The following is a 24,502-nucleotide window of genomic DNA, read 5'->3' on the forward strand; positions in this document are numbered from 1 at the left end:
TCTTAGTCATTGCCTGTTTTTATTTGAAATTCTTGATTTAGAATTATTTTCAAGGAACAAAAGATTAAAATAACTGAATTAACAAGTCAAAAGATCTCACATTATAAAAAGATCTGAGGCCAAATTAATACTAATAAAAAGTAAAGACAGGCCAGCCAAAACTTGGATAATTTAATATATTAAAGATAATTAAATACATTAAAACTCGGAGCAGGGGGTAGGGAAGGAGAAAGAGGAACGTATCTTTAGCTTTTATTTATTCTAATATTTACATTTGTGCTTCACCACAAAGTTATTTTACCATAGAACAGATTAAGGAGCCAGTTATTTCCAAACGAAATCAAAATAAAAGTGGAAATGCTTCAGGATTTCCTCCTGATGAATGGTTCTTTTGAAAAAAATCAATATGTAAAATAAAAATAGAAACACCTTTCCTCAGATACTTAAATTGCAGCCAGAGTAATGGGCTAACCACTCTTTATAGACAAGTATCTTTAAATCACTTTTTTCTAGGCCAAAGGCAACATCCAAGTTATAGACCTGGAAAAAGAAAGGAAAAAGGATAAATAAAAAAAGAAAGAGAACACCACAAGTTACAGCAATTCAATCCCCTCTACTGGTTTTTATCAGGAATTAGGGAACTCTGCTTCCGCTGAGGCAGTAGGAGCGCACCCAGGGCTGAAAGAAATGGTGAAGAAGGAACCTCAAAGACAGCTTTTTCTTCCTCCAAATCAAGCACACAACCGAGAAGTCCTGCCGTTCCACATCCAGGTCAAACTCGCTAATTCTCAGGAACTCTAAACCAACCTAAAGTGAGAGAGCATCCTCTGCGATAGTCTCAGCCCCGTCAGAGCCAGTAACTAAAAGCCATTATGTTGCAATTTATCATTTTATTTTCTAATCAGCCAAGAGTCCCAACTTAGGGCTTTCTTCCCTTTTTACGCAACGACTGTCCTTCTCCGGAGAAAGCGACGAATCTGCCTCCAGCTTCATCCTAGGTGTGAAGATAAAATACTGTTTCAGAAACTCCTTGGAAGTTTATAAAAAATGATTTATTCTGTTGGCTCATGACCATCCACCCATTTTCCTGACTTCTACATTATTCAGAATGTCTTTGAAATATAAATACAAATCATAATCTATTGAATTCACAACAAAACCACATAATCACAACTAGTGTCCTCCACAGCCTTTATTCTCAGATTGAATGTATAGCCTTTGACAGAACCATCACATTTTCAAAGTAAAAAATATATACCCCAGAAAGAAAAATCACCACCCAAAAAATACATTTCCGGTCACTTTTCTATATATGCTTCTATAAACTATTTTAGTACTTAATTCCCAAGTCTCAGGTCCATGAATTTATCTGGTACACTCTAAAGGCTACAGAGAATTCCATTGCATGGGAGAGACAGTTCTTCCCCCACTGGGCGTTTCTTCCAGGTTAGCAGTAATTTAAATGGGTGTGTTGGCAGCTTAATGTCTGTACACGGCTCTGATTTTTCCTATTTGAATTCCTTGGTAAAAGGATGCACATATTTTTAAGGCTTTTAATATATAATGACTAACCAGCCCTCAGAAATATTCCACAAAGCTATTCTTCCACCAGCAGAAAGCGGGCTTGTTTTTTCTCAACCCTCAAAAATAGTAGGTATCTTTTCATGTGCTTGTATTGCTAGTCAGTTGGAGGTGTTGTCTATGGAAAGGAAGATTCTGAGCTCCCCAACACACATCCCTGTACCCAGCCCCCCACCTAATGTAGCTGGTGTACCCCCAGCAGGGCCTGCACAGGGTTTACAGGATGGCAACCATGTAAATGTGAGTCACAGCTGAGCCAGTCAGTCTTCCTTTCCTGCAGAGCCTTCATTTTGTGTCTGGCTTCTCTTCCGCATACCTTCAATCACACCAGGTGTCCTGATTTCATCTGCTTGAGGAAGGCACTCTTCTGGGGCCTTCAGGCTGCCCTGCCTGGACTGGCCAGCCTCCCGGGGCTGCACATTGCTGTGGGAACCCCTTGTTTCCTGGATCCAAGGCTTTCTTACTTCTACCTTATTCCATCATTTCAGTAGCGATGGAATAAGGTACATCCTCCAGGAGCTTCCTGAGAAAGGGTGCATGAGGAGTACCTTTTGGTGAGCTCTTATGTGACTGAAAATACCTTTTCTCTACTCTTGCCCGTTTCATTGATAGCTCAGTTGGTGTTAGTTCGCTCGGGCCGCCCTAACAAGTAAGTCCCAGACCGCCGCAGCTTTAACAACAGACTTTCCTCCTCCCAATTCTGGAGGCTAGAACTCCAAGATCAAGGTGTCAGCATTTTGGTTTCTCTGAGGCTTCTCTCAGTGGCTTACAGATGTTTCTTTCACTGTGCTGGACACTCAGTGGGCCCTTCCAATCTGCAAACTCGTGCCCTTCAGTTCAGAGCAATTATTTCCCTGATGGTTTCTGTCCCTTTGGTTTCTCTAATCTCTTTTCAGAACTCTCAGGATTTGGACATTGGCAGTGGAAACTTTCTGACTGTGGTCTTCACTCTGGGGTGAGCCGGCTGGGACCTTCCCTGGGGCTCGCCAGACTGTCCAGAGAAAGCTCCTCCAGCTGCAACAAGCCAGCCCGGCTGCCAGCGCCTGGGAGCCAAGCAGGGAAAGACACCAAGGGTGGCAACATTCAGGATGCAAATTGTCACTCCTTCCCTCTCTTACTTCGATGCTGCTATCCACTGTGCCAGTGGCCCCAGCCTAGGAACCTTTTGTGATGCCTTTTCCAGAAGACGAGCCTCCAGCCTTCCCCTGGAGTGGGGTGAGGGGAGGGGGGCTGCGGTTCTCACTGCTTTGTGACACACACTCTGTCTTCAGCCCCCATTTCCAGAGGGGCCCTTTGAGAGCTCAACCACTTAACCAAGCTGCCTCTCGGCTTTCCCCACGGCCTGCTCAGGATGCAGCTTTCCGTGGTCTATTAAGTCAGCGACCACTTGTCCTCCTGCTCTGGGGCCTCCAAAGTTCTGCTGCAGTTGCCTCTTCTCCTCATTGTCTTTATCATCTTCTTCATTACCTTATACCGCAGCTTTAGTGTGGTTTCAGGATGGAGTAGAGCTAAGTATGTGCCTTTAATCTCATCTTCATACATTTCTTCTTAAATATTTATTTATCGATAAAACAGCTCCAGTTGTGCCTGCCAGTCTCCCCCTCCCTTTCATACATCTCCCACAGTCGGGTCACAAGTCAGCTTTGAGGATGACTCCTACTGAGGCCTTTAGGCCCAACTCAGTGAGCCCCAGCCTGCAGATGGCAAAGGCCTGGATGGGGCCTCAAGGAGGACTCGGAGGGTAAGGTGTGATCAGGTACCACATTTACTCCTCTGAGCCTGGAAAGCTCCCAACACTGTGTCAACCTGAGGAACATTAAGGCCAGGAGGGGCTGTGATGGGGGCTGGGGTGTGCAGCACAATGGTCTCTGTCCCCAACCAGTCCAAAGGTAGAGAGGGTTCAGTGGTCAAGAGGGGCCGGTGACAGCGCCACAGCCAGGAACTGGCCAGTGACTGGTCCCATCTAGCAGCCCATCCTGAACGGGTTCACAGCACGCCTGCCCTCTGCCCTCCCCCTAAATCCGCAAGAGATCAAGCTTTTGAGAAAAGGAACCAGGAAAGTGTTGGGTCTAAAGTGCTAGTGTTCTAGAAATACACAGCACACACAGCCACAGCTACTGAGTGAGGTGGGCCATCTGCAGTAGGGGGTGCTGGGTTTCTGAGCAAGTTTCCAGCACCTGGAAGAAGTGCCCACTAGGCGGAACCTCCCCTTTGCCAACACCTCCGGCCCCCAGCTGCAGCCTTCCCTTCCAGTCACAGGAGAACTCCCAGGCTCAGGGAGGCTGCTCTCCTCAGGTCTCAGTAGAGGCCTTTTCTGGAGTGTGGTAGCACGGAGGTGACCATGCTGTGGTCAGGAGCTCTGCCCCCGGCCCTGGGTGCCCCAACCTTCACGCACCTTTATGTTCACATCTGTAACAATGCAACCACAGCAGCTGCCTCACGGCACTGTCCCAGGGATTAAAGAGTTAAGTATAAAGCACTCAGCATGGGGTCTGGCACCTGGCAAGGGCTCTGTGAGCTAGTATCTTGCTGATCACTGTTGCCAGGTGACGCCAGAAACACCCATATTCAGAATGGAAAGAACTCCCCTATTCATCACTAGCAAATAATACTTCTCATTACCCACGAAATATACTCACTTCCTCAACCTTTTTGACCAGTGGACGTGAATTTCTGATGAAAGTGATCTTACCAAGTTTAAATTCATAATTGGGAATTCCTCTGTAAAGAGAGGAAGAGAAATGTTAGTTCCAGGAAAAAGGGACTAAAATTCATCTTTAACAATCAAGAGGAAGCAAAGCAGAAGAGACAAGTGTCCTCTTGGTGACTGTCATTCTGTGGTATGTGGCTGTACCTTGCCCTGGCCTTGGGCCAGCCTTCTGGTGCGCCCCAGCACCCCTGCAGGAGGGATAGGGCTGGGGTCAGCAGACTTGAGGCCTTGTCTGTGGTGAGGGGTCACCTGGAGGCTTGGGAGGCCCTCACCGTCTCCGTCCTCCAGCCTCATGGATCACCCTGGAAGAGCTCCACTCACACTAAACTCATTTCACTCCTGAAGAGTCTAGGTAAAAACCCCAATTCCCGCATTCTCCTTCTGCTCTAACACACGCAGCAGACAGGTGATATATCTCATTTTGCCACCACCGTGACGGCCACCAGAGCAGGGAATCTGCTCTGAGCGTCCCTGGACCAAACAACAGAAACATATCTAAGTGAGGCAGCTCCTGCCTCTTTGAAGGAAGTTGAGATAATGTGACCTGATCAATTATTTGAAGTCACAAAACAGGAAAATAGGCAGATTACTAACCAGGATCAGAAAGGTTTTAAATAAGTGAGAGATCTGATCAGGTGCCGCTTGCGGGTAGTGGAGGCTGAACTAAAGGCACAGAGGGAGGCTGCACGGCCAACATTACCTGAGGAGAGGCTTAGTGGATGACAGGGAAAGGCATCAATATACTTCCCCTGGGAAACAGAGACCCACGACGTGCTCCAGCCCACCAAGGAGAGCAGATGGGGGACATTCATCCACCTGCCAGACTCCCTGATCCAGGCTTTGTCTCCAGAGCTGGAATGAGGCTGTCCCATCCCAGGGGTCTGGTGTAGACCCTCCTTGCATGATGACAAAGCATCGGGCAGGAGCAGAGCAAAGACAGACCCACCTTTTAATGTCTCCAGGTTTGATTGGGGACGGGCTGGGCTCCACACCTTTCTTCTTCCCATCCAGTCTATTCCCGGAGCCAGAGAAGGCCTAGGGAGACAAGCAGGAGAGGGTGCGTGCACTGAGCCCCAAGAACAAGAGCAAACACAAAGTTGCCCTTTGCTCAGACTGCTGCAGGGATGTGCGCGGGGACACCACCCAGATCTCCTCAGGACTGAAGCTCTCAATCGCAGCTGCCAAGCGCGGGCAGCCGACAGCTCTCTGCCCAACCCCTCAGGAGACTGCTGTGAGCTGAAGGGAGCCTCCAGGCCCAAAGACAGTCGCCCCCCAGGGGCGGGAGGGTCATGTCGCAGCTTACTTTCAAACAGTACAAATAAAAAGAGAATGTGTTCTTAGAGAGAGATAAAGCAAATGTGGTCACATGTGGTGAATCCAAGCAAAAAGTATATGTTGTGTCTCTCATACTATTTAACTTTTTGGTGGACTAGAAATTTTTTAAAAGAAGAAGAAAAAGTTGGGGCTGCCTTACAGAGTTGTTGGAAGGATTGCAGGAGAAAGTGGATGTTCAAGGGTTTGGCAACTGAGACAGAGCCAGATACACATGTGCACGAACACCAGAGGACCAATCCCTGCCGAGGTCCCCGGAGTGTTACAGAGAATGCTGGAAGGAGCAGATGGCATGGCGGGAGCACAGAAAGTTAAATGTGTGGCCTGGTACTCACACGGAAGCCCAGCTCTCCAGCATAGCCGCTATGGTCAGCTTCACCTTCCTGACAGAGGGACAGAAAAACAGATGAGCTTCTCAGCAGGGACACCCCAGCTTTTCCCTGGGGCCTCTCATTGCTACTGCTGTCCCTGCACCCCAACAGCTGGGTGTCCCCTGGGAGCAGGGCTGGACAAGAAGCAGGGAACGTGGCTGTGTTGGCACCAGCAGAGGCCAAACATGGGCCAGCTGTGAGACACTCCCAGGATGCACTGTTCCAGAGGGCAAAGCATGCCATGACTGGGGAGAGACGCTGGGGAAATGACTTACGGTTGACTCCTCGTGCTGGACTTGTCTTTCAGGCTCTTTGTAGCCCAGGGGAGCATCAAAGTCCACCTGTATTCCCAAGATGAAAGTAAAATTTGAGACATGGCCACATTTAGGCTCCCTTAGCTTTCTGCTTTTAACTGAGACAACTGTAGGTTCACATGCAGTGTAAGACATGATACAGAAAGATGCCGAATACACTTTGCCCATTTCCCCAATGGCCATATTTTACGAAATTACAGTACAGCATGTCACCTGCAGAATATCGACATCCACACAATCCAGCCCTTATCCAGATTTCCCCAGTTTTACACATACTTACTTCTGTGTGTCTGTGTTACGTTCTCCCAATTTTATCACCAGTTACGTTGGCGTATCCACTCCCACAGTCCAGATACTGAACAGCTCCTCCATCATAGGGGCCCCCTGTGTTGTCCTTTTATAATGACACCTACCTCCCTCCCGGCCCTCTCCACCATCCCTCACTCCTAGCAACCACTAGTTGTTGTCCATTTCTAAAGTTTTATCATTTCAAGAATATTATATAAACGGAACCAGACAGTGTGTAACCTTTTGGGACTGGCCCTTTCTGCTCAGCACGATTCCCTGGAGATCCACCATGCTCATGTGTGTACCAATAGTTCTTTCCTACCCAGAAGCTGAGAAGTGTTCCTTAGCTTCTAAGAACATTCACTCCTCAGCAGGTCTGAGATGCTGGTGGATTTAGCCATCTCAGAACTGGCGGCTGATCTGCCACCTCCACTGGCCCTGAGATGAATCACAAGGTCAGCAGCCCCCTCACAATGTTCTAGCAGCATCTTCCTCCTCTTTCAGCCAAATAGTCCCAGGGGCTGAGTGAGACTCTCCTGGGGCAGTGGCCTACAGGGGCCACGAACTACCCATCTTGCTCCGGCCCAAGCACACTGTAAGCAGCAAAGCCACTCACATTCATGTCACACTCGATGATGGACACGGCCTTGTCAGGCTTAGTCTCCATTACCCGAAGTTCATAGATCTGTGAGAAGAACACAGAAATCAGTCAGATGATTTTGTGGCAGCACTGGGGGCTGTCACTGTTCACATTACTGCAGCTCCCTACCTGGCACCTACAGACACATCATTCACCTCCAGGACACCCTCCCCCAGCCACATCTCTTGCTCAGACAATAGGGCTGTCGGGGTGGGCTGCCTTGATGCCCATCACTCAGCAGAGGCTGTTCCCCGTAAGTGGTTCAAATCAGATAAGAGAGTTACACAACAAACTGCAAAAGACACTCACAACCTTTAACCCAGAAAGTTTATTTCTAGGAATTTATTCTAAGTAAATAATTAGCTAAATACCCAACGAGAAAATTCTAAGAATGCTCACTCCGACATTGCTAATAATAGTGTATACCCAAATTGCCTATCAACAGAGTAAATGAATGATATTTATTCATATATACATAAATTATAGTCACCAGTGGAATACTATGCAGCCAACAGGAAAAGAAGTTAAAAAACCAGTTCTGTTGCGTGTGTCTAGTCTGATCTCATGTATATAAAAAAGTACATAAAAAAGCCCAGAAGGACAGGAACGAAAAGTGGCAGAATCTACTTTTTCCTGCATCATTTAAGGTCCTTTCTTTTTACCTAGAGTATGTCTTGCTTTTATAATGAACAATCCAGAAAGTCTCACCATTAAAAAGACCCCTAAACACAAGGGGGAGGGTCACCAAAGTAAAGTGAGAAGGCTCAATGTACTCATCTATTTTTTTAACTTTCCTCTTTATTTAATAGAAGATAAGTAGAAATGAATATGTATGTCACTGTGTGGATGTATCACAATTTCTCCACTCAACATCTGGGCTGTTTGCATCTGTTTTGCAATCACTAACAACGCGCTATGAACATTCGGATATCTACGTGTCTCTAGGAGGACATATTCATGTTTCTCTGCAGTAGTGTTTTCAAACTGCAGATCACGGTAATTAGCAGGTCATTAAACCAAGTGTGCTGCAACCAGAACTAGGAGAGAAAAATTCTGGAAGATAGTACAATAGAAATCCTATAGTATGTTGCATGTAGTAAGGACAAACACTTTTGCGACATTTTTTAGTTTTATGTCTTGTCATGCTGTATCTAAAACAGTAATTTTAAACTACTTTTCAACATTCCTCATGTATGTAGTTTTCAGTTATTTTTATTAACTTTATTGAATTGTAAATAGAGAACACTTGAATTCTGAACAACTCTCTAGACTTACTCTTTTCTAGTATTTTCGAGGTCATCTTTTAAGCCTTATACATTAAATATTATTACTGCTTTATGTGGTAATGTTTACCATGACTTGCTTCATATTTGCCAGTTTATCTGTTTACCATTCCTTCTGGAACCCTAGTCTTTCCTTCTAGGATAATACTTTTGAAGCTCCACTGGTAAATAAACTCTCTCAGATTTTGTTTATCTGAAAATATTTTGATTTTGCCCTCATTCCCTAAAGGCTTGCTGACAGTTACTTTCTCGCTGCTTGGGCCATAACAGCTCTGAGGCGCTCCTTTGCAAGTAGCGTGTTTTCCCTCCACTCCCCCTCCGAGTCTGGTATTTGCTATCTGCAACTTATCCTCTTTGATATACATTGTACTTTCTGTAACTGGGCTGATGGTGAATTCTAAAGCAATCTCACTTGTTATCTCTTCACCATCTTGCCACTCCACTCCTCCGTTCTCTCCTGCTGGAATGTTTCTGAGCATGCTTGTGTTTCTCAGGATCTCCAGGACCTCACTCTCTCATATGCTCCCTTGCCTTGCTTCTCTGTGCAGAATTCTAAGGCATTTCTCCAGATTTAACTTTCATTTCATTAATTCTTTGTAAGCTGTTGTTTAACACTTTGATTGTTTTTCAAATCTTCCTGGTTTTTTTGAGTCTTTTGTTGCTTGCTAAATTTCATGATTCTGCTTTTTAATTTCTTTGAACAATTTATACCTAATTATCTTATATTTGCTCCTGAAAATTCCAACACTGATTCCCTAGCGGGTCTAAATCTGCTTTTGTCGTCTCTGCTTTGGCTGGCTGGTGGTTTTATTATGAGCTCCTGTTTGCTTGTTCAATCTACAGCAATCCCGAGGGCTTAAATAAACTGGGGGTGCTTTTCCCAGAGAGAATTTGAGTTTCCTCTCCTGGGATGAGGACAACATCCACCTATGGGGCTATTTTGGCCCCTTTAAGAGTTCCACTTTAATGTGGAAATCTGCGATTCAGACCTCCCAACACAGCACTGACAAGGCCATTTGCCCTCAGGTCAACCCTGTTGAGAGATTCTTGAAAACTTCTATATTTCTTGCGAGCCCAACAATGTATTAGTAATCTGGGTTTTATACTGATTTAATTGAGTTTTATCAGAAGGGCCCTTTGGAGTATCTCATCTCCTGTACTTCCAGAAGTGGACATCCAAACATGCATGTCAATCCTACGTCTACGCTGTGTAACTCACCCTCCTTCATTATCTTTATCATCAATTTGAGTTATATTTAGCGTTACTATCTTGATATTAAAAACAGTAACATTAAGCCTTCCTGTAATTATAAAAGCTTGAAGTGTTCAGTTTAGGTAGGTAATACCTAAAATGTTCCCCCACAAAGCTAAAGGCAACAAGATTCTTTCTTTCTTTCTTTCCTTTTTTTTTTAAGATTGGCACCTGAGCTAACCACTGTTGCCAATCTTTTTTTCTTTTTCCTGCTTTTTCTCCCAGAATCCCCCCAGTACATACTTGTACATTTTAGTTGTGGGTCCTTCTAGTTCTGGCATGTGGGATGCCGCCTCAACATGGCCTGATGAGCAGTGCCATGTCCGTGCCCAGCATCTGAACCAGCGAAACCCTGGGCTGCCAAAGCAGAGTACGTGAACTTAACCACTCAGCCATGGGGCCGGCCCCACAAAATTATTTGTTAGTTTATGAACACATAGAAAGTGTGACTCATGGGGGCCGGCCTGGTGGTATAGTGATTCAGTTTGTGCGCTTGGCTTCGGATCCTGGGTACAGACCTACACGCTGTTCATCAAGCCATGCTGTGGTGGCATCCCATGTAGAAGAACTAGAATGACTTACAACTAGGATATACAAATATGTACTGGGGCTTTGGGGAGAAAACAAGAAGAGGAAGATGCAATAGATGTTAGCTCAGGGTCAATCTTCCTCACCAAAAATCATACCTTAAAAAAAAGTGTGATTCAAAACCCCCAAAACTGAAAAAAAAGTGTTCTCAGTATCAGATACCTCAGATAGAGGGAAACTTCAGAGAACACACTGGATCCCTGTAATGACACTGAGGGAACAACTGGCTTCCTGATCCTGAAGGCGGGGACTGGCTGGACCTCAGGCTCCTGTTCACAGCTGTGAGGGCCCCAGTCCCAGAGGGGACAAGAGAGTGTGTGAAGGAGTCAAGAGCTGGCCTCTGGGAAAGCCAGGCTGGGGCTGTGGTCACTCCTGAGTACCAGGGGGTCTGCCCTGGCAGCAGCTCCATGAGGGTCAATCATCCATGGTCACAGTGGACGGGTGGCACCCACATTGTTGTGCTCCATCCCTGAGGAGGGATGGGCTATCAGCACGTTTGCCAACTGTTACTTCTTCCCTCAGACATGTTGCCATGGATAACGGGGAAGTGGATGGCATCTTGAATTTTGTGGGAACTCATCTGTCTATTATGCATGAAATGAATGAGAAAATTGAGGACACTGTACGGTATTTCACTTTACAGCTCAGTTGTCTAGATCCAGACACCACAGAATCTGGGATCAACAATAAGAGGTGTTCAGACCCGAAAGCTTTGTATCAAGAAGGGTCAAGAGGAGAGGAGCTGCTAAGGGAAAACCAAAACCAAAGACAACAGGGGAAGGGGATGTGCGCCCTCACAAGGAAAGATGACTTCAGGCAGCACTGTCCCCAGTGCACCCAGGCTTGCTTCCCACCTGTCCCACGGCACTTGGAGTGCACTGCAGGGCCAGCTCCAAGAGGGCCTGTCTACTTCCAAGGGAAGGAATCACATGACAAGGACCCAGGCCAGCTCACTTCTGTGTTCCTGCAGCCCAGCAAAGGGCTTAGCTCAGATTACAGGTAGAATGGAGACCTTTCTGAGGAGATGGGCAGTCTTGCCACCATGGTACACAGAGGTACGATGAGTAAGTACAACGACGTTAAGCTCATTCACTTCTAAATGCAATCAATGATTTCTCGACACAGAGTTGTTGAATGATTAGTACAGGGCTCCAAATATGGACCCATAAAGATTAGAAAAGGGAACAGTATGCAGCAATTAGTTAATAAAAGCCAGGCATACCTTCCTTAAAAAGAACTCCATTCAGACATCAGAATGGCACTGCAAGTGGTTGTGATTAGGTGCAACCTACACCAAGCTGGGCTCCAGGCTCTACTGGCCCCGTGGCTGAGACACCCACCTTCTCATTGTAGTTAATGGCAATCACATCCCCGGTGGTCAGACAGGCAAAGTTTCTCAATGCGTTTTCTAATCTGCAGATACACGCTGTCAAGGCAACATGGCAAGATAGATAGCTTGAATCTGAACCAACTTTCTGTGAGGGGTTTAGGTGGTCACTGTCACAGACTGAGTGTACTGGACAGAAGTGTACCAGGCTGGTATTAAAATCCACAGGTTTCATACAGCAGGATACCAATCAGCAATAAGGAATCAGCTTCTAATGCACAATAACATGGATGAATCTCACTCTGCTGAGGGAAAGAATCAGCCAGAGTGGTAAGATGCCCTTCACATGGAACCCTAAGAAAGACAGCTCTCTGTGGGCAGGAAGCAGCTGGGAGGTTGCTGGGGCCAGGGGTCAGGCAAGGACGGGCAGAGAACATTTTGGGAGATGGAAAAGTCTGGTTACACTGGTGTACACGTTTGTCAAACTCACCAATGTGTGCATTTTATTGTATGTTAATTATCCATCAATGAGTTGATTTAAAAAAATCCCATGGGAGCACAAAAGAAAAAAAGATTGAATGAATCAGATAGGTCCCATCAAAAGTTCCTCTACATCAAAGATGTTTTCATTTACACTTTTGCTGTTTCTGTCTTTTGGGCAGTAACCCAACTTCAGAAGTATGTTCTAAAATAAAAATTAAAAAGGAAAAAGTAACCTGTAAGCCCTTTTTATAATAGTAAATAATAATAAATTCTTAAAAACTGAATAACCCAAATGCCCAGATAAGGGAATAATGCTTAATCACACAGAATATTTTTAACCATGTCATCCCAATCAATTTACTGAACTGTTTTCAATGTAAAGGTTGAACATAAAACGTGGCTCCAGAATCTGCCACTGTGACGTGGCACAACTGCGTGAAGATCTCAGAGTCTGACTGAGGGAGAAACAGCCAGGCTGTCTGTGTTCCCTTCTCTTGGTCAAACAGCCTTCCAGGATGATAACAGCTTTGTGCAAAGGATCTTGTGTGGCACACCATCTTCACTCCCTCCCATGAAACGCCACACTGCAGGGCTGCCCTGTCCTTGACTTCCCCCGGTGACGCCTGAGCTGTCAGACCCAGCCCACTTGGCCTGAGGGCGGAGCTGGCTCCTGCACCGCATCTCTGCATGCCCCCTACCTCCTCTGCTCTCCACTAAGACTGCCTTTACCCAGACTGTCAGCCAGATCAGGGAGCACCCGGCTGCCTCTCAGCTGATTAAGGTGACGCCCTCTCTCCACGCGTTCACAAGTTAACTATGCTGACAGAAACAGGCTCTGAGGGAAATCTGGTAAAGTCTGCATTGCAACTTTACTTGACCAAAGTCAAATGCAAGGGGTTCTGGTCACAGAGCCAGGCCCTACTCCTGGCCACTCACAGCCAGAAAAGCACCTCAAAGGCAGTGCTCCAGCCAGACCTTGCCACAGAACAGTCCTGCCTGCAGGAAGTGTCCACCGACTGCTGTGTCCACAAGGGACTGGACACGCCCATACACAGACAGGGTCAGAGGACTTAACACAGCTCACCTGCGTCCAGGACATGACCAGCAGCAGCTTGCTCCTAGGTTCTGGCCTGGGAAAAGTGAGCAGGTGGGAAGGGTAGAGGCAGCTTTTTTTTAACTGTCTACCTGTCTGTGTTGTTCAACCGTCTTTTTCAATCATGCTTTTTTAAAGACAAATAGGGAGTGGAGTGCTCGTTCTATCACATGATCTCAACAAGCCAAACTGGGATCTCCACGCTAGAGATCTCAACCAAAGTCCACACGAAGGACGCCCCTCGCCCATACTGGTCACTCCTTAAATTGTAAACACATGCATCTGGCTTAAGTTCACAGAACATACAAAAAAAAAAAAAAATCACTAGAACCTCAAACCTTTGCTTTCCTCTTTCTGAGAGACAGAAAATGTACTAAATGAATGATCCCTACTGGTTTTGAGTGAAAAGCCCTAAACCTGGGTAAAAGGTGAGTTTGAGCAGTGAATTCATGGCTGAGCTGGGGCACCAGGGGCCCACGAGGGGTTTGGGGCTGAGAGGCAGACCAGCTGGCCCCTCTTCCACCAGAACACACTGGGCTTTGTGCCAGGTGTCACAGTCCACCTGAAGAAAGGGTTCTACTTTGCCCTCCAGGAGTGTGCGCAGAGTATTCAGAGCACCCAGCATGCAGCACGCTTGTCCAGGCCCAGGTCCAGGAGGCATGGCAGACATGCTGGCTGAATGCCCTTAGTCTCAAAATCACAACTTCAATCACGAACAAAAGTGTGGTCCCCAAAGTAAGCATGTGCTCAACCAAGCAATCGCTGCTCACCGACTGTCAGTAGCCCTCTCCCTCGTCTGAAGAGCCCTTCTTATTTCAAAAGGATACACTGCTTTGGGGTTGGTGATGTCCAGGAAGTCAGGGCTCTGAGGCTGGAATTTGGAGTATGTGGCCACTTGAAGGTTGACACTCTCCACCTGAACCAGGCCCCCTTCTTCCAAGAGCAAATTCTGCATCATCTAAAAGAAGAAGGCTACATGAGACTCCTGGAAACCAAGTGGCCAGCATGAGCGCCACTGATCCGTACACCAGGCAGGCCAAAGTCTGACATTCAGATGGCCTCTTGCTCGGGTCCCCAGAAGAGCAGCTTGAGACAAGGACTTGGGGACAGGTCATCGAATTGTAGTTTGATGTCAGGAAGGAAGAAAAAGCAAGCAAGCAAATGAGACAAAGATGTGGAAAGAAGGAGGCCAATAAGGGGTGCTACCGAGGCTGCGGTAGCTGGCATGTGGCATCTCTGCTGGAAGGGTGGGGGGGGGGGTGCAGCATGGCCCACCAGCTCCAGACATCCTCAGGGCTCAGTGTTTCCCCAGGGAAGCTCACCACCCCAACTTTCAAGCTGTCTCATGCCCAACTTATAAGGCCGTGGGGCAAACAGGGCTGCACCTGAGGGAGGATAATGACAGTACCAGGCGGACTGACCTCGCATGGAAGGGTCCCACAGCTGAGGCCGCAGGGTGGTAACAAGGCCCCAGAGATGTCTGCTACAGGAGGTTATATAAAACCCACACAGACACCCCTCCACGTCGATTAAACCACCCTGCGAGGCAGATGCCCACTGAGCAATGAGACGGAAAAATGTGAACTAAGGCCCAGGAGTATCTGGTGTGCCGGGAGCTGGGACCCTGCAGCCAGGCCAAGACTCAGGAGTCCGAGGCAAGGAGGTTGGGCCAGAAATGAGAAACTCCGCATGTCCTGGAATGTTTTTTGCTTTTCTTATTTTAAACCTTCTTAAAGGGAATTTCAAACATACAAAAGTAGAGAGAACTGCACGAGTGTGCCTCTACAAACCCACGCCCAGCTTCAACAGTAATTGGGTTACGGCTGACTTCGCTTCACCTATCATTGCCCTACTCCCCGGACCCATCCCACAGTGGGCTGCCCTGGAGCCAATCCCAGGCATCACATCCTTTCAAGAACGCCACACCAGGAAGGTGAAAGGAACGCTTCACTGTTCCCACAGAGCCGCTACCCACAGGGGCTCAAAACTGGTGGTTAGGATGTGCCTTGAACAGCTGAGGGACAAGGTGCAGGGGTGAGGGAGGCCAAGGCCAGGGCAGGCAGAGCCATGAGCGAAGCTGAAGGGTGAACAGGGCCCCGTGGACAAGCCTGCAGAGGCCCCAGCTCACTCGCATCGAAGGGTGCTTGCCAGGCAGGGAATGACAGAAATGGAGGAGTGGATGCTCCACCAAACGCCGCAGGCAGGCCGAGTAGGATGGAGAGGCAATGAATTTGACAACTGAGAGGTTTGGTGACCTTGGAGAGTGAAGCTTTCATAGGAAGCACTCTAAGGGTTGGAAGTCAGCCTGCTGCAGGTCAAGTTCACAGTCCGTTAAGGACTTGTTGGGAAATCTGTCAGTGACGGCAAGGAGGATAACTAACGGCAGAAGGAAGGACAGAGCCACAGGCAGCTCAAGGAGGAAAGGCAGCAGCTCAGGTCACCTGCCCATGGTTGAAGAGCAGGTTCAGACAGGACTTGGGGAGAGAAAGGGGTAAGAGCCCAAGGGCAGCGAGGAGGCGTGCTCCAGACCCGGCCCAGGCCGTGTTATACTTAAGCCCCAGAGGGCAGCGGGGACCACGGAGTGCACACAGGACGACAGGCATCTGGCAGTACACAGCCACGCACTCGCAGTGGCCCTGGGCAGGGATCTTGGTCTAGGTCAGCAGATGAGAGCCCAGGTGCTGGAACCAAGGCCAGCGCCTGTTTCAGGCTCACTAGTCCTGAAGAAGCCAGGGCGCCGGGTGGGATGGAGCCTGCCAATCAGCCAACAGAAAGCACTGGCTCGTACTCCTGCTGGGAGCCAGGAGGCCCTTAGACTAGCTCTGCTGCAGCTGCTGGGAGACTCCAGGCAACCACCTACTCCTGCCAAGAGCTGCAAGACCAGCCCAGGAAGAGGCAGGCAGGCAGCTCCATGCTACCGAAAGAGGCTTCCCAGGGGATGTGATGTTTCCTGGCAAAAGGGATTCAGCGAATTTTGGGGTCCAAAGTGGTCTGAGAGCCTGGACAAAGGACCACCCAAACTCCAAGTCTGTGTGTTGGAGAGAGAACCTTTGAGGTCATGTGTATCCCAGTATCACCAGCTCCTCTTTCACCTCTACAGACGGGCCACAGAGGGGCCTCTGCAGATCCAGAGTGGCCCCAGGAAGTTGTCACTGCCCTACACTTCAGCCAATCACAGCGCTCTCCCAGATGAGCAGGACAGGCCTCACGCCTGTGAGGGGCACATGCAGACCACACATGACAGTGAGGCCCTGCGTGGCAAGTGCTGGGGAGGGCAAGTGAGCAGGGAAATGAATCAGATCTGGGCTTGGAGGCACGAGTAAGACCTCCCCACAGGACAAGACTGAGAAATAGCACTGGAGAGGCCAGACACAGGTGTGAGGGCGTCAGGGCTCCTGTGGGGAGAGGTGGCCAGGCCTCACACTCAGGAAGGACTCAGACTCCAGAGAAAGCCTGAGTGCAAAAGAGAGGCTTCATTTCCACAGCTTTGGGAAAACTCAGTTACAGGCAAGTGTCTAAACACACACATGTCGTGACAGAACTGGAAGAGAAACTACTAAAAATGAGGAGAAAATGTATAAAAATCTAAAATTCTACACTTAGACCATTTCAAAAATACTCCTGCTTCGTTATTTGTAAAAAAGCCTGACTTAGGAGATCGCAGTTTAACAGCTGGCTGTGGTTTCTAGCCTACCAGTTGAGCGACTGTGGAAGAAAAGGTCGCCCCGGCACGTGGCGCACTGCCCCGAATCCCCTCCCTCTAGCCCTGCCACTGTTTCAGAGGCAGGACTTGTGCACATGCTTGGGGCGTCCCTGCCTACGAGGCCCCTCTCTCCAGAGACGGGGCGGCCCCACTCACCCAATGTGGGAGGTAGCAGATGCCTTCGTCGGCCACGAACTCCAGCACGCCACAGTGCGTCATGCGGTCCGAGTTCTTGTTAGTCAGCTTGAACAGCATCGGGTAGGTAATGTTGAGTCGGCCTAAAAAGCAGAGAGAGGCTATGAGGCACGGCTTCTGCCAGGGAGAGAAACTGCTCCCTCAAAGCCCTCCCCTGGAAAACAGCCTCCTCAGGGGTCCACTGCGGCTCCATGCAGCCTCAACCCCCAGAGCAGGCTCCCAGACCCATGTGGCACTTAGTCCCTGGGTGTCTGCCCACCCACCAGACCCCACACTCCCTGCAAGAGCATAGCACTTGGCCTGGAGTAGCTCGGGAATGGTCAATGAGTCAGAAACACAGCACCAGCTCATACTTGTGATTTTCTGAAATCCCAATTTTAAAAAGTGGCATGTTCACTCATTTATTTGCAAATAATTTAAGTGCCACCCATGTTCTGGACAAAATCCCTGCCTTCCAAAGTTTCCAGTTAGAAAGGCAAGAAAGAAAACAAGTACACTCCGATGCTGTGGCGTTGAGGGAAGGGAGGGGCAGCAGGAGGGCTCCTGTAGGGCTTCCTCCAGGCGAGTCACGAGTCACAGGCAGCATGCCAGGCAGAGAACTCCAGGCAGAGGAAGCAGCCTGAGCAAACGCATGGAGGTAAGAGGAACCCAGCCAACTGGGGAATGACTGGCAATTAGGTGAGATGGGGGCATGGGGACAGGGTGTCGGAATGGGTGGGAGGGGAGGGAGGTTGGGCAGGACACTACACAGGATGGAACTGGTCAGCAGTGTGGGCTCTTGGCAGGTCATGACATGGTACATCCCCTCACTCTAGTGGTCCCTAAGGTGAGGCCACATGGATGGCCAGAGGCAGGCAAACAGGACAGCTGATATGCTGACTCAGGAGTGCAGGGGGCACAGAAAGGAGGGGCTGGCGAACTGAAGCAGAACTCAGGAGAATCAGGGACCAGGGGGAGGAGTCCGGGATGGACTGACATAGTGACAGTGTTTGTCATGCGCCAGGCCCTTGCTCAGTCTTCGCAAAACTGTGATGTATGTACTGTCATTATCCCTTTTATCTACAAGGAACTCAGACATGCAGGTGCGGCAACATGCCCAGGATCACATAGCCCAGGAGTGGCAACACCAGGATTCGACCCAGATGGCTGGCCCAGGTCTGCACCTTAACCCCTGAGGCCCACTTTAGCCTGTTGGTTTAGGCAAACATGGGAACAGAAGTGCCATTCAGCAGCAGGAGGTATGGCAGACTCTGTTCGGGATCTCCCTAAAACTTCTGGTGAAGCAGATCGACTTAATGAGCTTGGGCAGGAAGTCACTGAGAGGCAAGAGCCACTGGAAGTGGTGCCTCACTGTGGAGGCAGCAGTGGGCAGGAGTGTTCCCCCCATCACCAAAGGTGACTTGGATGTTGGCAGTACAGTGGCCAAGGGCCCAGAGGCCAGGCCCTCTGTCAACAGGGTGCCTCCCAGCTCTAGAGCCATGGAGCTGAACCATAGTCAGTCAGGGTGAACTGGGATCAGGCTCCAGCCAAGGGTCCAAGATTCCTGCCATTGGAAAAGACCCTTGTGTTCCTCAGTGGTTTTCAAACTGCATTTTGTGATTTAGAAACGTGTCTTGGGGTTCCCGAGCCCTCCGCCTGGAGGCCTCATCTCCTCCAATCTGAGCAGCGACCCTTTTAATAAATTAGGACTCCCTATTTCATTTGGACAAAGTTTCTTCCATGACTTAAAAGATCTGAACAACACTGATCTAAGCCCCACTGTCCCAATCCTGAGTCCCTTCTCAGACACCTATGCCAAGGGTCACACCTGGTGCTTAGCTCCTATGTCAGCTCAACCAGAAAAGCAGGCTCTCTGGGGGTCTTATTCCCTCCTCTGTGATGACAAGGGCCTGCCTGAGGGCTGTGAACCCCATGGCTCTATCCACCCTCTGACTGAGGCCAGAATTAAAGGCCTGCTTTGCTGCTGCTGCTGCTGGCATCAGTTAAGCTCTGCTAGCTAAAGGCCACCTCCTGCCTTCTGATTGGTGTCACGTGGGCTTGGGCTGTTCATACACACATCAGAGGGCACCATCCAGGGGGAAGTACTCTAGCCACACAGGCTATGTGTATCCTCATTTAAAGATGAGGACACTGGGGTTCAGGGGGGCCAAGTGACTACTCTAGAGTCAGGCCGGGTAAGGTGCAAAGCCTGAGCTGGAGCGACACCAGAACCAGTGCCCTTTCCCCACCTTGCAGCCATGTGCACCCAACACCAGGAGTGGACCCGCCAGCAGGCCTCCACGTCTCCTGTCTTGGATGGGAGGAATTCACACCAGAAACATCACTAAATCTCAAAAGGCAATGACTGCGCCTGTGATCAGGTTTTCTGAGTCCAGGTGGAGTCAGGCCGGGACCACGAGGTCTTCAAGTTGCTCTCAGGGGATGAGAGGTTGGGGGAAGGGAGGGAAAGCATGGCCTCTCTCACAACTGGGGGACTTTTCTTGCTCCTAGAAAGAGGCAGGCCCCAGTGAAAGGAGCAGCTTTTGGGGCGGAAGAGACAAGCTACACATGCAGTAGGAAAGAGGGGGTTAGAAATTCAGGCCAGAGCTGAGGAAAGATGTTGGGGGAGGAGATGAGACCCCTGCCTCAAAGCATTCTCTTGGGAGCTGACCACCAGCCTTCAGGAGAAAACCTAGTAAGCCCAGCCTATTGCATCAGCTGGCCCGGAACTGTGGAAAGAAAGCACTGATGCTCACACCCTCCTTTACTCCTGAAGGGACCCAAGATAGGGTGTATGTATGTGTGTGTCAGGGGAGTGGTACCCCCTGCAGAGGAGGATCCTGGAGCTGAGTACTCACTGGCCCCTAGCCTGCACAGCTGGCCACCACCTCACTGGGCATCTGCGGCCCCAGCTCTCCCAGCCCAGCATGCATGCACCAGGGTCAACCCCTGACCAGACATGACAAAGGTTGCCTGTGTCTGGACATACTGAGGAGGGTGTGCTGAGTTCCTAGCATCCATATTTACATCACCCCAGTTCTCAAGTCACATGGAAAATACTTACTGAGTTGATCTAAGGCTGAAGGAGGCATAATTACTGTAGAAAGAACATATAAGAAATATTAAGAAAATGAAAATTAAAAGGACAGAATAAAAGCCAAAATGCAGTTTCTGTTATATCTAAAAACATATTCAACAATCCTTGTAGAGTAGCCAGAATTTTATAATGATCTTTCATAAAGAATTTACTTGCTGGAATTTACATTAGGGGAACCTAATGGCTACTAGCCATAAATTTTTTTTTCCTCCCCAAAGCCCCAGTACATAGTTGTATATCCTAGCTGTAGGTCATTCTAGTTCTTCTATGTGGGACACCACCACAGCACGGCTTGATGAGCAGTGTGTAGGTTTGCACCCAGGATCCGAACCCACGAACCCTGGGCCACTGAAGTGGAAGGTGCAAACTCAACCACTTGGCCACAGGGCCATAAATCTAATCATAATTAGGATTCCCCTCCCACCCCCCCCCACCAGCAAGTCTGGGGCAAGCAACATTTTCACTGTAACTAGCTTTGGTTACACATGCAAAATAAGGACTGGTGAGGACTACAAGCACTGCAGGCTGAGGGCAGGAAAGGTTACTATTCAAAATAAAAACAAGCACATACTCTTCCCTCCTTTCTCCACATCTGACCTGTCATTCGGCCCCGCGAGCATGGACACGGAGAAGCAGCGGTACTGTGTGGAGAAGCGGTTCTGGAAGACCCGGGGAATCGGGTGGTCAAACATGTTGAAAGAAAACTAGGAGGAGGAAAGAAATGCTGGAGTTAGAACAGAACAAAGGTACATTTCTTCTCGTCAAAAGCCCAAACAGGTCAGGGTAGTTAATACTGCGCTAAATGCTGTCGAAGAGCAAAAGGCCTCGAAATCCTGATGGATCAGAGCAGTCTGCCTGAACACTTCCCGGTAGCACAGTGAATCTCAAATCTCTGTTTCCACCCATTCTGCCATGCCCAGTCTCGTCCCACCGATTTAGTCTCCACTGTTTTCAGATGGTATGAACTTACTAAAATATAAAACTGGCCATGGCCAGCCATCCTTAATCTCTTTCAGCCTGCAAACACCTCAGGATCCAGGCAGACCTTGCACACACCTCAAGGACTGGTTTCTGAAGGCCCCACAATCTCCTACACATGCCACGTCCCTGCAAGGCTAGTTCCTCGGCCTGGACACTTTTTCTCTTCTCATTAATTTAAAAAACATCTATTTGCTGAGTGCCCACTATCTGCCAGGCTTGATCTAAGCACCAGGGAAACATCACTCTAGTGATGTCTGCTTACCAACAAAACAGGTACAATCTCTGCCCTGGTGGAGCCAACATTCAAAATAAGAAACAGGCAAAGAAAACGTCTGCGTGTCTGGCAGTGATGAATGCTCTGAGGACAAGAGAGTAAGAGACAGAGAGTTCCTGGGAATGCTGCTTTAAACGGCTGGTCAAGAAGGCACTCTGCAAAGACCTGAATGCCAGGAAAGGGAGCCAGCAGAAAGCAGGGAATGGCATTCCAGGCAGCAGGAAGAGCAGGTGCCCAGCGTTTGCACCCCTGCCTTCCCCTGGCTTCCACGACCATCCTTTCCTTGCTCCAGGAAACTTCCTGCTCTGCCCAAGGTCTGGGATGGTGCCCCTCCAATGTGCTCTCACATGCTATGCCATAGTACTTCCTCCCATTCATAAGTAAAGCCAAGACATGGTGCCATCACAAAGCTAAGATCCCAGATCTTAAACTGTGGATTACTCTGAGGCTTAGCCAACACATTCCATGGCAATCTAGGGTCTTCTCAAAGTATTGCAATTACCAGGATGTTTTAAAAAAAGAATACACAATTACACAATATCCAAAAGAACTGAAAGCAGAGTCCTGAAGAGATATCTGTACACCCATATTCACAGCAGCACTATTTACAATAGCAAAGAGGTGGAAACAACCCAAGTGTCCACCGATGGATGAACAGATAAACAAACTGTAGTATATCCATACAATGGAATATCAATCAGCCTTAAAAAGGAAGGAAATTCTGTCACATGCTACACAGAGGATGAACCTTGAGGACATTATGGTAAGCGAAATAAGCTAGTCACAAAAAGACAAATGCTGTATGATTCCACTTATATGAGATCCCTAGAGTCATCAAATTCAGAGAAACAGAAAGTAGAATGCAGTTGCCAGGGGCTGGGGGAGGGGAAGTAGTGAACTGTTGTTAAATGGCTAGAGTGTCAGGTTTGCAAGATGAAAAAGTTCTGGAGAGTCATTACACAACAGCGGGAATGGTTAACACTACTGAACTGTACACTTAAAAACGGTTAAGATGGTAACTTTCTGTTACCTGTTTTTTACCATAAGTTAAAATAAACTCTCACAATAGACAAATATTTCTTGACTTGGTTTCAAATATAAATTAAGTAGAGGGCAAGCCATCTACTGATAGGTAGTTTACTAGCAATTCCAAAATTAGTAAGCTGAATGAGCTCCCTTTCTAAAAAGCAAATATAGCATGCTCCTGCTTAAAATCTCAAATGGCTCTTCACTCCCTGGAGCTCGAGCACAGTAGTTTTCAAACCTTTATCTCTCTTTTTCAACAGCAGCTCTGTTGAACAAAGCTTGGCCAGAAGCCTAACAAATGAAACAGGATTTCCAGATGAAAGAAGAGAGAGGCGTGGGCACCCCCAGGAGCCCTCTCACCACCTCCCCGTCTAAGCCACTTCTCTTCACATCACAGAGGAACAGTGCACAACGTATTCAACATCCCTAACAATCTGCCTTCCATCTACCCATGATCCTGACCTTATGCCCTGCCCTCCTGCTCCCTACCCCAAGTCCTACTTTCCTTTATGAACCCAACGCCTAGCACATTGCCTAGACCTAGCAGGTATTCAATGTCTGCTAAGTGGACAAAGTTGAGAAGAGAAATATGATTCAACACTGACATGCTTGGGATAAAATCTAATAGTCGTTCCTTGTTTTCACTGAAAAAAACAGGCCACACTGAGGCCACGCTGTACAATGCTAAAGAGACAGCTTTGCAGACAGACAGACTTGGCTTCAGATTTCCACTCCTCACTTTTCTGACCCCGAGTAGACTATCTACCTCTTTAAACCTCCGTTTTCTCATGGTTAAAATAACAACCACCCGTGCCTCCAAGGGCACTGTAGGGACTAAACGGGATGAGTCGCAATGAGGAACTGCAGGCGTTAAAGAAAAGCTGCGCAATGGAAAACGCGCCGGCGACTAGGAACTCCCACTGTTATCCTTACCCAACCGCTCAGAGAGCCGAAGGCCTCAGCACACCCGAGGCACTGGGCTCGGGGAGCTGCCGTTCCCTTCCAGCGGGGTGGCCCCCCGCATTCTCCCTGGGACCCCTGATTCTGCTCCTCGCCCCCAACAACCTTCCAATTAATTTGGTGTTTATGGAAACCTGCCACGTGTCTAGCACTTGCAACTAGAAGGCTCCTTTTTCCCCTCAAGGAGTTCAAGTCCAACTGAGAGGAAATGCGAACCATGCCCCGGACAAGCGGAGACGAGCCGAGGCCGTTGGTGGTCAGGGGTCCGGCTCCGGCCGGGGGCGCCCGGGCCGGGCTCCGGCCGAGGTGACTCGGCATCTCCGTGGCCGTCACGTCCGCCCCGCCGGGCCCAGCGTCGGCCCTCAGCCCTCAGCCCCAGCTCCCGGTCGCAGCCCCAGCTCCCCGCCCCTGCCCAGCCGCGCTCACCATGATGGACACCTCTGCCTCGCAGACGCCGCTTCGCCCAGGGAAAGCTCCGATGGGAGCCCACCGACCGCTCTCCCCAAAGCCTTCGCCACCGCCTCCTCGGCTCCGACGCCCAGGAGGCTCACCGGAAGTGCTGGGCCTGAGACCCGGGGGGAGGCGCCGAGGGCAGGAGTCGGCTGCAAAAGAGAAAAAGCGAGGCAAAGGCGCTAGGGTCTAAAATTTCCACGGAATAAGCACTAAAATACCGTCTTCTATCGTGTGACCCACTCTAGAGAAATGTTTATAATTATTTTAAATTACATTTTGATAGTACTCCCCTCTAGACGAGTTTAGTTGGGCCCATTCTCCTTACTGACTACACTACCCAGAATACCCAAAAGACCTTCCGGCCTTTGCCGTAGCCATCGAGGACTCGGGCGGAAGTAAGCTACACATCCGCCTTCAAACTAGACCGAGAGCCCATTGAAATCGTAAACTGATGCTCTCGTTCGATGCATAAGTAAATTTAATTTACGATGGGAATAAATAAATTTTTCCTGGAGCTCCCAGTGGGAGGTAATGGGCTGCTCTTCCCAAAGTAAAGATGTCCACCGAGAGTC

At 48.8% G+C, this 24,502-nt stretch overlaps 1 protein-coding gene across 4 annotated transcripts; it reads right to left on the reverse strand.

Moving 5' to 3' along the window:
• On the reverse strand, window positions 1–24,317 carry UFD1 (ubiquitin recognition factor in ER associated degradation 1). Of its 4 annotated transcripts, none has more exons than XM_070516654.1 (13): window positions 24,204–24,257; window positions 23,904–24,079; window positions 20,834–20,940; window positions 20,204–20,236; window positions 17,122–17,243; window positions 14,090–14,220; window positions 11,700–11,772; window positions 7,213–7,281; window positions 6,270–6,335; window positions 5,959–6,006; window positions 5,238–5,326; window positions 4,221–4,302; window positions 1–994 (listed from the first exon to the last, which is right to left on the reverse strand). In XM_070516654.1, the coding sequence occupies exons 3-13, from the start codon at window positions 20,838–20,840 to the stop codon at window positions 920–922; spliced, it is 795 nt and encodes a 264-aa protein (XP_070372755.1). In that variant the 5' UTR covers window positions 20,841–20,940; window positions 23,904–24,079; window positions 24,204–24,257; the 3' UTR covers window positions 1–919. The 4 variants fall into 4 exon arrangements, with proteins under 4 accessions (XP_070372755.1, XP_070372753.1, XP_014682610.1 ...); XM_070516652.1 differs by having other exon boundaries at window positions 20,808–20,940; window positions 24,204–24,251; XM_014827124.3 differs by having other exon boundaries at window positions 20,808–20,940; window positions 23,904–24,317.
• Window positions 24,318–24,502: the final 185 nt, after the last annotated feature.

Source organism: Equus asinus, chromosome 8 (genome assembly GCF_041296235.1).
Source record: "Equus asinus isolate D_3611 breed Donkey chromosome 8, EquAss-T2T_v2, whole genome shotgun sequence".
Lineage (NCBI taxonomy): Eukaryota > Metazoa > Chordata > Mammalia > Perissodactyla > Equidae > Equus > Equus asinus.

Coding starts and splice junctions, on each gene's coding strand:
- UFD1 (XM_014827124.3), bottom strand. Junction 5,327..5,958: donor CTGGAGAGCTGGGCTTCCGT/GTGAGTACCAGG, acceptor TTGTCTCCCTAG/GCCTTCTCTGGCTCCGGGAA. Junction 4,303..5,237: donor AAACCTGGAGACATTAAAAG/GTGGGTCTGTCT, acceptor CTCTCTTTACAG/AGGAATTCCCAATTATGAAT.